General features: G+C 40.8%; 2 protein-coding genes across 5 annotated transcripts; one reads left to right on the top strand and one right to left on the bottom strand.

Moving 5' to 3' along the window:
* The first annotated feature begins 267 nt into the window (after nt 1-267).
* On the top strand, nt 268-1,306 carry ost4 (oligosaccharyltransferase complex subunit 4 (non-catalytic)). The gene is made up of 3 exons (XM_051408376.1): nt 268-273; nt 939-1,076; nt 1,184-1,306. The coding sequence occupies exon 2, from the start codon at nt 940-942 to the stop codon at nt 1,051-1,053; it is 114 nt and encodes a 37-aa protein (XP_051264336.1). The 5' UTR covers nt 268-273; nt 939; the 3' UTR covers nt 1,054-1,076; nt 1,184-1,306.
* A 50-nt stretch (nt 1,307-1,356) lies between these two features.
* On the bottom strand, nt 1,357-14,353 carry agbl5 (AGBL carboxypeptidase 5). Of its 4 annotated transcripts, XM_051408374.1 has the most exons (17): nt 14,197-14,353; nt 12,755-13,047; nt 12,438-12,609; nt 12,145-12,311; nt 11,826-12,003; nt 11,028-11,206; nt 9,694-10,225; nt 9,389-9,558; nt 9,036-9,171; nt 8,617-8,834; nt 8,288-8,490; nt 7,601-7,777; nt 4,109-4,251; nt 3,926-3,969; nt 3,509-3,702; nt 2,754-2,887; nt 1,357-2,626 (listed from the first exon to the last, which is right to left on the bottom strand). In XM_051408374.1, exons 2-17 carry the CDS (start codon nt 12,967-12,969, stop codon nt 2,549-2,551), a joined length of 2,940 nt encoding a protein of 979 aa, XP_051264334.1. In that variant the 5' UTR covers nt 12,970-13,047; nt 14,197-14,353; the 3' UTR covers nt 1,357-2,548. The 4 variants fall into 4 exon arrangements, 2 of the variants coding, with proteins under 2 accessions (XP_051264334.1, XP_051264333.1); XM_051408373.1 differs by lacking the exons at nt 1,357-2,626; nt 2,754-2,887 and having other exon boundaries at nt 3,567-3,702; nt 3,926-3,979; XR_007885569.1 differs by lacking the exons at nt 1,357-2,626; nt 2,754-2,887; nt 3,509-3,702; nt 3,926-3,969; nt 4,109-4,251 and adding an exon at nt 4,553-7,156 and having other exon boundaries at nt 7,189-7,777.
* Nucleotides 14,354-16,113: the final 1,760 nt, after the last annotated feature.

Raw genomic sequence — 16,113 nt, 5'->3', positions numbered from 1 at the left:
TTCCGTCCAGTGGTCCGAAATGACATCATTTTAATTATTTATGGTGTCACTTGAGAAAAGTGATATGAATAATGGTTGCTAGGGTGTCGTATCTAGGTTTTATTTTTATTAATGGAACAATGAGGTCCGCTCTATTAAAACTATTTCTATAGTGCTCTTAAACGTGACGTGTCTTTCACCTCCAACCGGAAGAGAGAGACAGATTTGCTGGTTTGCTGCTGAGCGGCTGATATATCGCTCGAACCGAGACTAAAGCCCAAATCAAGGGATCATGTAAGTAATAACAACAACAGTGAAACTGCAACGCAATAGATTTCGTTTTGTAACTGCCGTGAAGCTTCACTTGAAGCGTCCCATGTTGGTCAATTGAGCCAGTGTTGGTTCTACTACGTTAGCTAACATTAGCTAGGTTGACGTTACACAGATTTTTGGACGAGCCTCCAAATGTTCCTTGATTTTGCAGACTGATTTACAAGCACATATTCATAATGTACTCTAGGGATGATTGTTAAAGTTAATCCGACGATGTTTCTGATTCATACACAAAATATTCACATGCAGAATACAGCTAGCGTTAGTAGCAAAGACGATTTTGTATGCATCATTCATTTGGTCCTGACTGCCTTTTTCCAAATACAGTACACATTGATAAACGGTGTGGAGAGCATTGAAACGTGAACATCAACAACAACATTATGAATATTATGTAGTTATGTGTAAAACTAACTGGGAGGCCATACGGTGCATTCAGAAATCCAGAAAGGTGTGGTGTACTGAAATGGACAGAGCTGCTGCAACGTAAACATGACGTTATAGTTAATGGCTAACGCATGCAGACACACTGGTGTGATCCTTAGCTGCTTTCCACTCAAGACCAAAGTTACTTTTATTTGAAGACGGAGCAGTTTCCTTACACCTGCACTCTTTATCCTTTGCAGAATGGTGACAGACGTGCAGCTGGCTATATTTGCCAACATGCTTGGCGTGTCGTTGTTCCTGCTGGTTGTGTTGTATCACTACGTTGCTGTCAATAATCCCAAGAAACTGGAGTAGAGTCTGCCAATATCATTTGAGAGGTGAGTGCATTTATGTTTGCCTGATATGGTCGACCTTCTTTCGAGTTGACACTTTATCATTGAGCATCAGTACAAGTGTGTAGCTTAAAGTGTTGTTCTCCCCACAGGTTATATGGGACTGCCACCACCATGGAAACAACATCCCCCTCTTCCAGTCCTCTTTCCAAGTGATGAATTTCTTTGTAAGATTGCACACTAGTGTTTTTTGTAATAAAAATGTGTGAAATGCATTCACGATTCAAGAAATGTCATTCTCATTGAATTACTGTATTGCTGAAAGTTTTTTTTTTTTCAAGTTTATTTATTTGTACTTTAAGTTCCAACACAGTTTTATACCAGTCACAGTATAATGCATTTGGTATTACCATATATTGGTATGGTATTGGTCATTGGGATTATGATATGCTTATTACATTTAAAAAGACAACTTTGGCCTTACACAAAATAGTTATATCATATGAATATATATGGTAATAAAAGGATATGTTTCCATATTAGTGTGCTGCGGAGCAAAAGGCTCTAAAGGAATGTGACCGGGAAAGTATGTTCGATGCAGATATAGTGCGTGTATAAAAGTATTAACCCACCCTTTGGACCTTATCGCTACAAGTCAGTCAAAGTAAAAGAATCTCTTAGATGCATGTTTGGCGACAATTTAGGTCCAGGTATATTTATCCTAAAATCACTTGCCACACATGGCTCTTACAGTTTAAATGTCAAAACAGCTGTTAATCACTCACAAACTCCCAACTTGCATCAGTGTAAAACAAGTCCAACAGGATGTGAATACCTTTTATAGACACTATATGCAAAGGACATCTGGAATATTTACATTAAATACACACTTCACTCACACATTTGTGTCCAACTTCACAATGAGGTTGAGGTTATAAAGGTGCTGCCGTGCTCGTCAATCTGTAAAAATCAACCCTTTAATATAGTACAAGTGGTCGTGAAAGTACTTCAGTGCATTAGTGTTGGTCAGAGAGCATTTAACATCTTTTTAAGAGAGGACAGCAGAGGAAAGGACTATAATTACAAAAACTGATATGAGGTACAATGATGGTTAGCTTAAATGTTAACAGATTTCAAGTCTGGATTCTTAATTGGTTGGAAAATTTGTACCTCTCCCTTACCTCAGCCACTGTAGTGGTTTCATTGAGCAAGGCACTTGACCCTCCAACATGCTCTAGTAAAGCTGCTCACTGGTTGTACTGGACAGCCCCTACAGTAAGTCTGACTATGTTGAAAAAGCATTGGTTGTAAACACCAAGCATGCTGTGGAAAATCTGAATAAATAATGTTAAAACATGTTGTATTGCACATCAAGATACCTTAAATAATCCTCATGTGATGACAAATGGCCCCTCCTATTTGCTAGTTTTAACTGCTTTTGATCACAATGTGGTTATTTAGACTCACATACAGCAAACACAGACACATACACAAGTAGCTTCTCTTCTGTGCAGTTCCTAGGCTTCCCCACACAAGGTCACTGTCTCACACATGTTCACAGACTCAGGCAGAGGCATCATTGGAGTTTCCTCAACCTTCAAGTAAATGAAACAGCCAGGTTAAGTTTTAGTAGTTTCATTCATTCATGTTCAGCATTTGTTTCTCTCTCAATGTACATTAATGCTGTTTGAGACACAGTGTGTGTTTTAGTGTGTGTATCACCTGTTGCAAAGTTTCATCCTTCTCTGTTGAGGTTTCTATAATAGTATCTCCTTTGTATTGGAGACTCCTGTCTGTGCTCTTACTGATTAGTGCTTTAGAGGCCAACTGTATGACTCCCTCTTTCCCAGATTCACCTGTAGAGTGAAATAAAGATGATGTTTAACTGTGTATATGTGCAGTCAACATGCTGGAAAGAGGAAATTCAAAAAGCAACACTTGAAAATGATGGAACAAAGGGAAATCTCTTATGTAATGCAGGGACACCTGTATGGGAATAAATGCTGAAGCCAAGATGAGTTGCAAAAGTATGGAATTGGAGAGCAGCAGTTTAGAAAGTGCATAGAATGTCACTGCCAGGTGATTTTGGTAGATTCACTGTCTCAATACAAATACTTGCTGTCATGCCATGTTGTAATAACTTCATCCCTTAAAGTTGCTATGCTAACATGCTGTGACAATGCTACGATGCTAACATTTGTTAATTAGCTCTAAACCCAAAGTACAGCTGAGGCTGTACGAATTATGGGCCATCAACACTGTAGTCATGCACACAAATAAATACAGTCACAAAAATACAAGTTATATGAGTTGTAACAGAAATGAACAGTTTTCATAAAAAAAAAATTATCAACATTTTTTGCCCTGCCTGTATGTCACTTATCCTATTTGACTGATGCATCATTGGTCAGGTAACTATCTCTAGGCGTAATAGAGTTAACAGCACAGGAACACAGTGTATGTGTATGTCTACATGCCTGACAGTGACAGGTGGCGATGGAGGCCAGGTCTAAGCAGCTTCCAGACCTTCATGGTGGCCGACTCGTCCTTATCTCCGGACACGACTGGGTTTTTGCTGGTAGGGGATGTTTTACTGTCATGTGTAGGGGGTGTTTGAGTTGACGCCGCCCGCCGGATGGGGATGCGGCTCATATGAGGTTGCAGCTCACACCTGGGCAGGCAACAGAGAGTTAAATATTTTTGTATTTCATTGATAAATCATAGCAAGGATAAGGCTATAAATGTTCCACTGTGATGATATTTTTTGTAATCATAATTTTATTTATTTTTGTGCCATGTTTTCCATATGGATTTCATTCCAACCCTTGACTTCTTAAAAATGTTCCCTGTGTGATTTAAAAACTACTTAGACACTTAGACAACATTTGACTCACTTGCTAAATTTGATGGAGGAAAGGATGTGTTCAGAACCCAGAGTCTTTAGCAGCCTGGGACAGATGGAGACATTAGTGATACTTCATAAACCAAGTGTATGTTGTAGAATATATATATATTGTAAACTGGTAATACAAGATATGAGGGGCTCTCTGTGAGTGAGCCAGCAAAGGTCAGCTAACCTCTGTGCGAGCCTCTGCAGGGTGATGAGTGATTGAAAGTGTTCTGCACCCTCTCCCCACACGCCCAGGACGCGTGGGGAAATGCATTCTGGGCCAACTCGCTGAACTGGGTCCACCAGCCTGAAAGTCTGGACAGCTGAGGCCTGTTAACCACATAAAGGGACATAAATACAAGGCACAGAAAGAGGAAGCCTACATACACTGCTGGCTAATTGTTAATGTATGTGGCCACAGGAACGCATGTTAGGCCTGTTACAGAGGTGTATCTACAACAGACCCTTCCCTTTATCTGACATACAGTGGTTGGACTAACACTCTCATTTGACTTTCCCTTTTTGACCCATTTGTGACCAACTACATCCTATATGGAAGCTGAAAAATAAAGATTATATACACACACACACACACACACACAATAGAGAGTAGAGGACCCACACACAGTAGTTGCTTCACAAAGGAGTAGTTTTTATTCCAGAGGTTAAACAGAGAGGCGGTAAAAGACAGCAACACATTCAAGAAGGTAATATTCGTAAAGATGTTGCACAGACAAACACTTAACCGTAGTCCGGTATAGAAGGTTAGCACCACATTGAAGGCAACAGCACAGTTCTCATAAGGAATATACAAAGCAGACACATCCAGTGAGAATGTGACTATGCATACAGTGTGTTTCCGCCTAAAGCTTTTTCTTTTGTCATTGTGGATGAAGATATACACACACACACACACATACATATATATATATATATATATATATGTAAGCTTTAGGAGTGAAACAACTGGGAAATAGGACGTTAAAGTTCACAGTGAGAAAGCAGAAAAAAACTACAGTAAACTATTTTTTAGGGCACTGATCTAAGGTGAAAGCTCATAATACATCCTGCCCACTGTGCTGAATGCAGTGGGCAGAGGCTACATGAAAATCATCATCTTAGTGATATTAAAGGAGCATTATGTAAGACTTTTATTTCCCCAGAGCACAAAATCAGCATTACATTTGTAAAGGTTTGACAGACACTGGCATTGTTTGATATTTATTTTTGCTTTTGTGAAAAGGTCAACAAAAGTCCTAAATATGCCCCTTAACTTAATTTCCAAACATTATCTGCAGTTATATATATATATATATATATATATATATATATATATATATATATATTGTTTAACCATACAGTGATTTAGGCCTGTATTCTGAAAAAAAAGTCACTACATTATAAATTGTCCCTACTTAACTATCTTCAATGCCACTTGCGAAGGGAAAGTTTCTCCAAAGCAAGATAAATGACCTTCCAGATCATGATATAATCCAAGAGTTCTCTGGTAAAAAAAAAAAAAAAAAAAGACTGAGCATAGCCTCCAAAGACCTACTGTTTACAACTGACACCAGAGGAAGGCACACCATAACTACAATGTCGCACAGCACTGGAACAGAATGACAGCTACAGCAAATCAAGGCCAGATATTCTGAAATCTATTTTGATCCAATCAATTAATGTTCTGGTTTATCTGCTGTTCATAAAACCTGTCCGGGTCTCACATGCTCTACCTCTGCATCTTCAGTGCATCTATAATGGCTGGTCCTCAAACGTGGACCATCATCAAGTACTTGGATGACAGTACACAAAACTGAATTACAGATGAAATATTATAATTCCACATCTATGGGGCTTACATGTACACCAAGACAACAAGATAATTTCTCATCTCTGCTAACCACAAAATATATTAACTGTGACCACCGACAGCCTACTACATTGCTGCCAAGTTTCATATACACTAGGAAACACACAAATGTGCTTGAATAAATAATAATCAGGTTTTTCATCACCAGTTTGATGACACATGTAATAAAATAAAAAACTCTACAGATTATTTACAACAAAATCAATATTGGAATCTTATTAGAAAATTATAAACACTTACCAACTTTGACTTAGTCAAACTTGTCAAACACAGAACTAAAGTGTTTTTTCATATGATATTGCTAGTTGGCAAACAGCTCCCCTTTTTTCCAAAGAAACTCTTTAAGGTTTCACCATCCGTAAGGATTTAATCCAGTGATGGTCCATGTGAGGTTTCTGGCAGTAGGCTATACTGTGAACATCATAATGTCAAGACCAAGACTGGACTGACACTGGAATGATACAGGTTTCATTTATATTAAAGAAATTAACCATTGACTTACATACAAAAGTATAACCACAGTCATTTTAAACGGGATTTCCACTCACTAGAAATTAAATATGGTCTACACGATGCTCAGCTCTGAACTGACTCCAAATATGACTACACTGGACGGCGTGATCAACCTGTGACTCGCACTGTTTTATATATGAACATTACAGAGCAAAATACAAATACACTGAAAAAAGAAATAAAAGATTAGAAGGTGCTTTAAAGGATTTTACAGAAACAAAAGCAACAATGTGTTCAGTCTCGTTCTACAAAGCTGGTTATGTTTTTCAAAACTAAAATAAAACCAATAAATAATATTCATAATTCATACTGCAGCTGAACAACAGTAACTGTTTGAAAAGAATCTTAAAATTGACAGCCCTGGCTATTTCCCAAATGTCAGCACAGTAACATGGTAATTCTTTTTAGCTTATTACTTGTATACAGACTGAAAAAGAGACATATTCAATGAGGTGTAATCTATTCATGTAATATTTCCAATATGAATGTATATTTGTATATTTTGCAAGTCCTAGGGAACATCGGAGATCATGTAACCAAGCAACTGTCTCGGGTTGCTAAACACATTCAGACACTAAACTGTCGGCTTTGTTCAGTAAAGAACGCCGCCAGAGCACAGCATGATAAGCAATGCTTGATTCAAGGTTAGTAAAAAAATGAAAAACATGTTTCAGCACATTTCAGTCACAATTGAGATCTGATGAACACTTGCACTCTCAAGTGTATTACTCATCCTAAGGTGCTAATACCGTAGATACATTTAATTACACAGATGTGTGCAGAAGGAAAAACAATAATATTTGAGGAACAGTTAGAAGAGCTAGCACCAATGATGTTTCACTCTCTCTCTCTCTCCACACACACACACACACACACACACACACCACACACACACACACACACACACACACACACACATACACACAGACAAATCGTGATAAGCACTTGTTTTGACCTACGTGGAGAGCCAGACAGGTGAAGGTTTCTGTATGACAGTCTCTTGAGACAACCTAAAACTCTGCTTGTCTGGTACTCCAAGCAACTTTAAGAGCTTACACTCACTCAGTTCCACACACACGCACACGCACACGCACACACACACGCACGCACACACAAGCCCAAGCTCTCATAGGTTATGTTAGATTCAGTCCTGGGTGGGCCCTGCTGGAGTGTTGGTGGCCGGCGGTAGGCCCTGAAGGAGCAGGGGGCTCAGTTTCGAGAGCAGCCCAGGGCGGGGGAGAGCCTGCAGGGAGGGGAGCAAGGTGGAGAGGCTGGGGGACTGGAGGGAGTACAGACCTGTCATACTGACGGAGGCCGGGAGGGGACAGGAGCCCGCTGCGCACACTGAGGAAGACGAGGAGGAGGAGGAGGAAGGGGGTGAGAGTGGGGGACGGGAAGGAGTGTGGCTGTTGCTGGGAGACCGTAGGATGGAGCGGTGGTGGGGGGGGCGTCTCTTCTCCTGAGGCTTAGGGTCTACAGAGAGGGAGACACACACGCCTCAGCTCAGAGTCATGCAGGGATTGAACGCACACACTAACATGAAGTGGTGCCTTGGAACAGGACTTTCATCCTCAGTCAGGGTAAAACTAATCTTCAGAGGTGACAAAATGCATGCACAGACAGCAGCAGGTGGGTTCATGCTAAGGTCATGCAGGGGTCATACATGCTGACGTTCAAGGCCACAGACATCCAGGACATGGATCCTCAGGTCTCTAAAATCATGCTAATCCCAAACCTGGGAGCAATTTTACATCACCATTATAGTAAAGCTGAAGCTAAATGTCGCACAGACACCAACACAATGATCAATCACCCATTAGCCTTTCTTAACAATTCAGCAGAAAGAGAGGATGGAGCAAGAAAGAGAAGCGACAGAATATGTGATATTTAGAGAGAGAAAGAAAAGAGCGGAGGTACACCCAGAGAGAGACAATAGAGAATTCCAGCCAGCAACACAAACAGATGGTTGAGAGATCAACTTACCCCTGACTGGCCCAAGTGTCTTGTTGCCTCCACGTCCGCTGGCGTGCGTGCTGTTGTGCTGTGTGTGAGTTCGGGGTGGGGGACAGCCAAAAGTAAAGCTCGGCGAGCTGTGCATCTTCGGGGAGGGTGTCTGGCTGCTGCTGCTGTGGCTGTTGCAACGAACACGACTCAGGGTGTTCTCTGACGCTGAGCCCGACAGACAGCTGCTCAAAAAATGAAGACAAACAAAGATGACGATGATCCAAGGGTTATATGTGACAAAGACGCTAAGGGAACACAAGTTTGTCGTTGTTTTTGGCTTTAATGAGTAGATGTGTGTGTAAACTCACTTGTTGAAGCTCTTTGGCGGGGACGCCTTGCTGCCATTGTGGTGTATTCTTAGCGGAGGATGAGAGTGGATATTTGCGTTCAGGCCTTTGGTGTTGCGGACGTGCTTGAGGATCCAAGCTCGAAGGTTTGTCAGACAACTGTGCTCAGAGAGCACCAGCCGTGGCCAGGGGTTACACTCTGCCATATCCAGGGCTGAGATAGCCACAGCACGCCCCACCTGATGCAACATCAGTTATTTTACTTCAAAAGTGCCTTATCTTTTGAGTTAAATTTAGTTAGTTTTAACACTAACACAAACAACAAACACAGACATGGATTTTTTTATTCATGGACCCAAAAAACCTGCAATCCTTAAACAAAGAATCACATTGCTGTCCGAGTGAGAATACTTGTGCAGAAAGCACTCTGGTTTTCTTACCTGCTCAAATATTTCTGGAGTGTATTTTGGAGGGAATGATGGAGGTGGAGGTGGGGTTGCCCGTCCGTTGTCATGGCAAGCAGGAGGGATGGTGTTCATAGTTTTTCCTGTGTTATAGTTGCACTCTAAAGTGTAGCTGATGGGGACACAAAAAGAAATGTTAAAAATACACATTTACAGCTTGAAAAACTTGAGTTGACACAAAATCATTTTAAACAACTAAACTAAAACTTTTTATTTTATTAATCCAGAAAAGCTCACTTTTCACTCTCCTAAACAAAACAAAAAAACACTCAAAATAGATTTCCTTTGTGTTATTTGAACTGACTACACTGAACATCAACTGTTCTGACCTGTGAAGCAGCCCGATGGCCTTGTGAATGGCCACCCGCCCGCTGCCTTCTTTAGACTGGCCATCCCTCTTGTCTCGGGCATACATGTTTTTCTCGGAGAAGTTACAACCCAGGAAATCAAAGTGGGCAGAGTTCACAGCGATCAGCCTCGGATACAGCATGTTCTCTACCTACAGGTGGAGGAAGCAGATTACATAGGAGCTTAGCTGTATGTAACAGTAAATCAGTCAATTTGTAAGTATATAGTAATTGCTATATGGGGATAAACAAATATGTTAAGGACACAATTCATGAATCATTTTCACCTGCTGGCTCTCATCAGGTAGGTTATTTCCGTACATGAAGCATCCACGCTTAGAGGCGTGGCCGTGCAAGTCCACATAATAAGCTACACCTCCCTCCTGGGGTGGAATTAATTCCTGTTCCTCCTCCTGTGGTACGGTTACCTCTACAGTAACAGGAGCTACAGTCTCTGGGGAACTCGATGAGCTTTTCTGGTCCCCCTTCCCCATCTCTGTGGTTGCCCAGACGTTTTCCTCCGTCACCATGGGAACTTCTGGCAGGGCGGGATTTGTATCCTTCTCTGCATTTCGTTGGTTCAAGCTGACTTCAAGGGCGGTGAAGGGGGGAGACTGGTGTTGATTGGTGGGTTTGGTGTTAAGCGGAGTGGTCTGTGTGTGTGTGGAGCTGTTACAGTGAGTGCTGGACTGTGGATTGTGCAGGCGGTTGTGTGTGTGGTGGTAGAGCAACAGTGTTTTGGCTGCATAGATAGAAGGGTGCAGCTCAGGGCTGGGGTTCAGGTATTGTCTGTTCAAGTTCACACCCCTGGAATCAGTCCTGCAAATTGACAAAAAAAACAAGCTGTTCCATACATTTCTGCATTGTAACAGGGCTTGGATTTCAATGTCACATTGTGCTGCATGTAGTATCATTTACCCCACAGTTACTACATGACGTTGTGTTCCTAGATAAGAAGAAGATACAGATCAGCACAAGCTGCAGCCTACCCTGACACACTGACAAAGTCACTGTTTACTGATACCCCTAATACATCATTGTCTGAGATGTAGGTTAAACTTGTGACGCAGGCTGAAAGAGTCAACACGTGACATCCGACCTGGCTCTTCTAACCTCTGCCTGACCAGCAGTGTGCTTACATGCACTTTAGTAACTGGGTCACAGTTGGCTTTCTGTAGTTTCTTAAATGTCATGTATACGAGAACACAAGTTGCCATAATTGGAGTAGGGGCTTGGAGAAACATGATTCCTCCAGCTAGATTTCTACTTATAACACATACGTTGATTGACCACTGTTTGTTTGGAATTAACTCTGTACACTGTTCGCTGCATTCGGCTGTTTTGCATCTAACTGTATTGCAATTCTTTGACTGACCCTTGCTAACCACTTTTGCTATGGTTATAATTACTTTATCTAGCTAGCTCAAGGTTTCCACTGGTAACATTTATCCAAATCCGTAAGTAGTGTTTCTCCTAACTTGCTGGAAGACGCCATAGTAACACTGCACAAACAGGGACTTTTCTTTTCTCTTCTATGACAGTGAACACGATACACAGCCTTTCAGTAACTAGCCACGTTATAGCTGACCAAGGTAATTTAATTACCCCTTGCAGTTCTTACCTGTAGTGCCCACGAATAACCCCATCTGGGTTGAGCATGGGAATGAGCTTGAACACAAACATGTTTCGAAGCGCATGAGCACGAGGGTCATCTCTTCTTAGAATGAAGTTGAGGAAACCGTTAAAGACGAAGGATGACGGAGTCTCCCCGGGGTGCACTCGACTGCTGAGGAAAAACACCTGCAAACATACACAGACACACGAGAGCCAAGAGTCAGTTTCACTGTTTCATTGATTCCACATCAGCCACATCCTTAAGTGTTGTCACTAAAAGCCATTAAAGGCATCACATTTGTGATTGCCGACCTGCCAACCTTGGGGAAATACCAATACCAGTACCACAATACTTTAACACTTAGTTCACATGCTTTCACACCAGTTCGCTTTGTACATGCAAAATTTCCCCACTCCCCGCCATATCATCAAGTTAATTTAACATATACTGTAAATCGACTTTAAAAGAAAACAATTATTTCCATTTTATGCTACTTTGTATTCATACTTAACAAACATTTTAGAGGGAAAATTCAAGGCTTACGTTTAAAAAAAATTACAATTACAGCTAATTTCAAATTAGCTATGTAACGTTACGCTAACTTGATTGACGTTAATTAATTACTATCTTTAACTTTCCACATGACCCCAGTCTGATGTTCACATTAAATTTAATACTGCTTGAGCATAATTTAACTTAACAAATTGTACAGGCGTACTTGGATATCAAAATGTGTACCTGCTACGCAAAAAGCGTACAGGTGGGCAGGTCTTGTTTGTGTGTTTATGTGTATTTTAGTGATACCCTTTTGCCAGGGAAGCGGTGTGCTCTTGGAGTGTTGGTGTCGGGAAACAGCTTAGGCAGACGTGGTTCTCTCTCTTCTTGCATCCCGCTGCAGTTGGTCACAGTGAGCAGGTCCACCCTGTTGCCGTCTAGAGAGTTGCACAGCAACTCCCTATGGTAATACACACTGCTTGGTGCACTGACAGTGACAGCAGTCAAGGACAGAGATGGATGGAAGAGAAGGTCAGACATTGTACAAATTAGAGGGACAAAGAAGAAAATTAAGGTAATTTCACTAACAAAAATGTTTAAAACAACGTGTTTGTGTGTTGTGTTTTACCTGCTTGGACTTAGTTGAGCAACATTGGGGTAGCTCTTGTCAAACTGCTCCAGCATCTCCTGGCACTCACTGTAAGGGAACGGGTAGCAGAAGGAGAAGTAGGTGGTCGCCCCTCGCACCTCCAACAGCCGGTGTGTGAATGAGAGGATGAACTGGTTATCCACAATCTGGAAAAGTGACAGAAGAAAGGAAGAAGAGACATATTATTAGAAAGATAATAATAGCTGTCAGGAAGCAAGGCTGTCAGTATGCCCACATCCTGTCGCTGGCATCCTCAAAGTACATGTATGTACCTCAGATGAGGGTCTGTCCCGGACCCTTTCCCATCGGTTCTTGCCAGGTAAAGTGCGTACGAGAGGAGCCATGCCCTGGCTGTAGAGCTTCCTCTGGTTGTTCATGTTCATCACATTGATCTTCACTATTTTCCCAGGTGCTGCACCCCGCACACTGAAGTAAAACCATGACCTGAAACACAAAAACATGATTTATAATGCAAGTATTATAACTCAGTGTGAGGGTTGTGTGCAACTAGTAAACACATCTATCTACAAAGAAGCATTGCTCATGCATTTCTCTGTCCTCACTTGTGAAAAATCAGACATTTTGTTACCTGTTTCCATTCTCATGTTCTGTGCCACCGCAGTCTGGTTGTGTCCACACATTGAACTCATAGTCAGGGGTCAGGTTTGACCCTAGGAGGCCACTCCCACTGGGAGCTGTATCGGTAGGAGGGCTGGAGCTGCCCTTCTCCACTTTCTCCACACGTGCCAGGTTCCCTGAGTCAAACTTGGAGCTGAACACAATATTACCAAATCGAGCCTCCATGGTTCTGAACTGTGGCCTCTCACTTTTCTCCCCTCAGGTTCTTTGTGAAGTGCCAGTGAGAGGTCTGACATAGACAACCTGTTATGAAATCAGACAAACACAATTTACATTTACACTAAGATAAAATATAAAGGAAGAAGATGGTTGGTTGTTCTGGTGAAACAGCAAATGAAATAAACTAAACTGGGAGTGATAGGTGGGTCTTACAAGGTGTCCAAATGTGTCATCATTCATTTAGGCACTGTCATTTCTTGTGACACCCAAACAGCGTGCACATTACTGGACGGCACCAAGAGGATAACATATGACTGTTCATATAGTAAATATCTTAAAATGGACTGTGAACTGTAAAAACTCAAATTGCATGTCTATTCTAGTTGTTGAGTCACCATAATGCCAGTTCTAGAAGTTTAAAATTGTATTTAGTGATATCTTGAATTTAGTTGCAAATTACTTGCTTTAGATAAATAAAACAATTCTTAACACCAGTTAGGAAATTAAATATTTCTTTGATTTAAAGTATGACTTCAAACAATGAAGGTATTTCAAAACTGATTGCAGATCTCTTTAATTGGAGGCTGCATAAATTCAGACAACTAAGGGCCAAAGTCACCTCAGCCTTATTAGTCATGATGCGCTTAGATAGACACAAGTCAACAGATAACAGCGACAACCTGAGGCCGTTGAAGAAAGCACACGATGGCTAAACTATAATCAATATTTTCTAGTTACAGCCCAGTGTTGGCTAGATACATTCCTGAATTGACTGTACCAATGGCGCAGATAAATAGTTTAACGGTTGCCTGCTTATCAGCACAACCCGACTGCAGATAAAACAATGGCTGCTGTTTGATGTTAGTAACAGAGCAATAACAACAACAGCTGACCGAGAGATAGCGCATAGTAAGGGAGAGTGAAATAACGGCTGCATGCCTTATCGTCTATTCAGAGGACCTTTCGTTTAACACTATTTTAATAAGCAGAGGCTAGCTAGTATTTACAACTATGCTATGTCTCCTGGTCAGTGGCATATCGTTAATGTTACACACAGCTAATAACGCTAGCATACGTTTCTAAGCTACTGATGCTAACTTAGCTAACACACTAGCAGTCGGTGCTCGAAACGACAGTCTTTTTTAGCGAATACACGGTTATTCGTCGTCACATTGTCAATACATTTTAGCTGCTACAATGCTTTTAGGCGAGACAATGGATTTTCACTCTTACTATGTTATTTTCGATCGATTTCCATTTTTGTTTTCATCGTCCTTCTCAACCCCTCAATTCATTAGTCTGGATGCTGCGTTCAGGTGTCTCTGTAGAAATGAAGGCTGCCTGGAAATTTCGTTGCCTGTGACCGTTTACAGCAACAAGTGGCAGGATGTTTGTTCTCCTCCACGGAATCCGATCTGGCTAGAGTCTTAGTGTAAAAACAAGCTTTCACCGATATTAAAATTAAAAGATAATACGAACAAACATCAGTTACATCCATACACACAATGTATGGTGGCCCTGCTGTGCAAAATTCACCTATCTTACACAAAACAAATGAACAAGAGCAAAAGCAACACCACACTGTAAAATTATAATAAAAAATAATAATAGAAATATATATATTTTTTCAATCTTCATATCACACATATTTTGAGATTGAATGGGGAGAATCACAGCAATAATCAACTATCACAGAAATGTCTATTTGTTTTAATAATAATACCATACATTTTAGTGGTTTGGGGAAGACTAAATCAAAATGATATGTCCAAAGTTCATTATATTAATTAATTTATTTATCATTTAATAATTATTTTATTTATTTTCTTCACCGACATGAATGAAACGCTGAGATATAGGCTTACTGTATATATTTTTTTAAAACGTGTTCATACCCTAACCCTAACCCCCCCCAAGCTCTGGTGAATCAGTAAACAGGGGTTGTTCCAGGGATTTAAAATTAGGGTCTTTGGCCACTTTTGCTTCTCTACTATCAGTAGGAGCTTAATAATCTCATAGAAAAACCACATATCTTTTTTGGACTTGTGTTTCAGTTCACAGAGTCAGTACTGTTTCACTGGGTAACTTCTATAGGCTAAAGGGAAGACCCTCAAAAGCGCTTTAGTGTTTGAGATACCCCTACCAGAGGTAGAACAAAGAAAAGCAATGTTTTTCATATTCTAAAAGGTCTCCCGTATATGAAATGGATTCTTGTATAAACATATTTTGCTACAAAATTGGCATCTTGAATGGTGAGTACACAAAGCAAACAAGAAGCCAAGTTTAAGTAAACCCAGAACAAAAGTAAACATTTTTGTAGACAATCATATTTTCGGGTGAGAATACTTGTTATTCATGGCTGTGGTTCTGTTTGAAGGAGAAAACAGTTTTAATATTTTATTTCCACCTACTGTAGTGCTCTCCTCTTTTTGAAAATTGTGTTTTGCTCTTATCGTCAGGGTTGGCCTGGTGGAATCCAAAATCAGACTGGTGGGAGCTCTGGAGAGAAATGTGCACATTTCCCTGGCCCACGTGAATCAACAGTCCTTCACTGCACCCACGAAGGGCAATAACGGGTAAAGACACGTGATGTTATGGTTATATTTGAATTGTGGAAGGAAGTGAATATTGTTCATTTTTAATACATTACTCTTTTCTATTCACTCATTACTATGTTTTCCTCGTATGCTATATATTTAGTATATTATATTTCAGTTTCTAGTTAAAATTATTAAAAACTTTACTGTAGAACTGTAAAACTGTTTTAGAAGGGGAATGGGTACAACATGGCTGATTGGTCTTCGCTTTAATATGGAGCAGTGTAAAAACATCAAGATAGACCTCAGTGACACTATGTACATGTTTCAGTTTCTCAGGTACAGCACAGCCTTAAGAATAGAGACTTCTGAGTTTCCTCTAGCTGCACACACTTATCCTCTTTCCTACACTGACATGTCCAACATATGACAGACATCCTCACACACAATGTTCATGCTGAGCTTCATGGAAGGCCTATTGTAAGTAGATAAGAGCTGGATGAATGCTATATCTTTTCACCACAAGAGGGCAATGAAGCCTTTCTGCTCTCCTCTTCCTCAGCAGTAGCGAGGGAATGGATACACAGACACACTGGTCAAAGACTAGTCATTT

Source organism: Dicentrarchus labrax, unplaced genomic scaffold, assembly GCF_905237075.1.
Source record: "Dicentrarchus labrax unplaced genomic scaffold, dlabrax2021, whole genome shotgun sequence".
NCBI lineage: Eukaryota > Metazoa > Chordata > Actinopteri > Moronidae > Dicentrarchus > Dicentrarchus labrax.
Note: the sequence above shows the minus strand (reverse complement) of the source record. Positions and strands in the feature narration are given on the sequence as shown.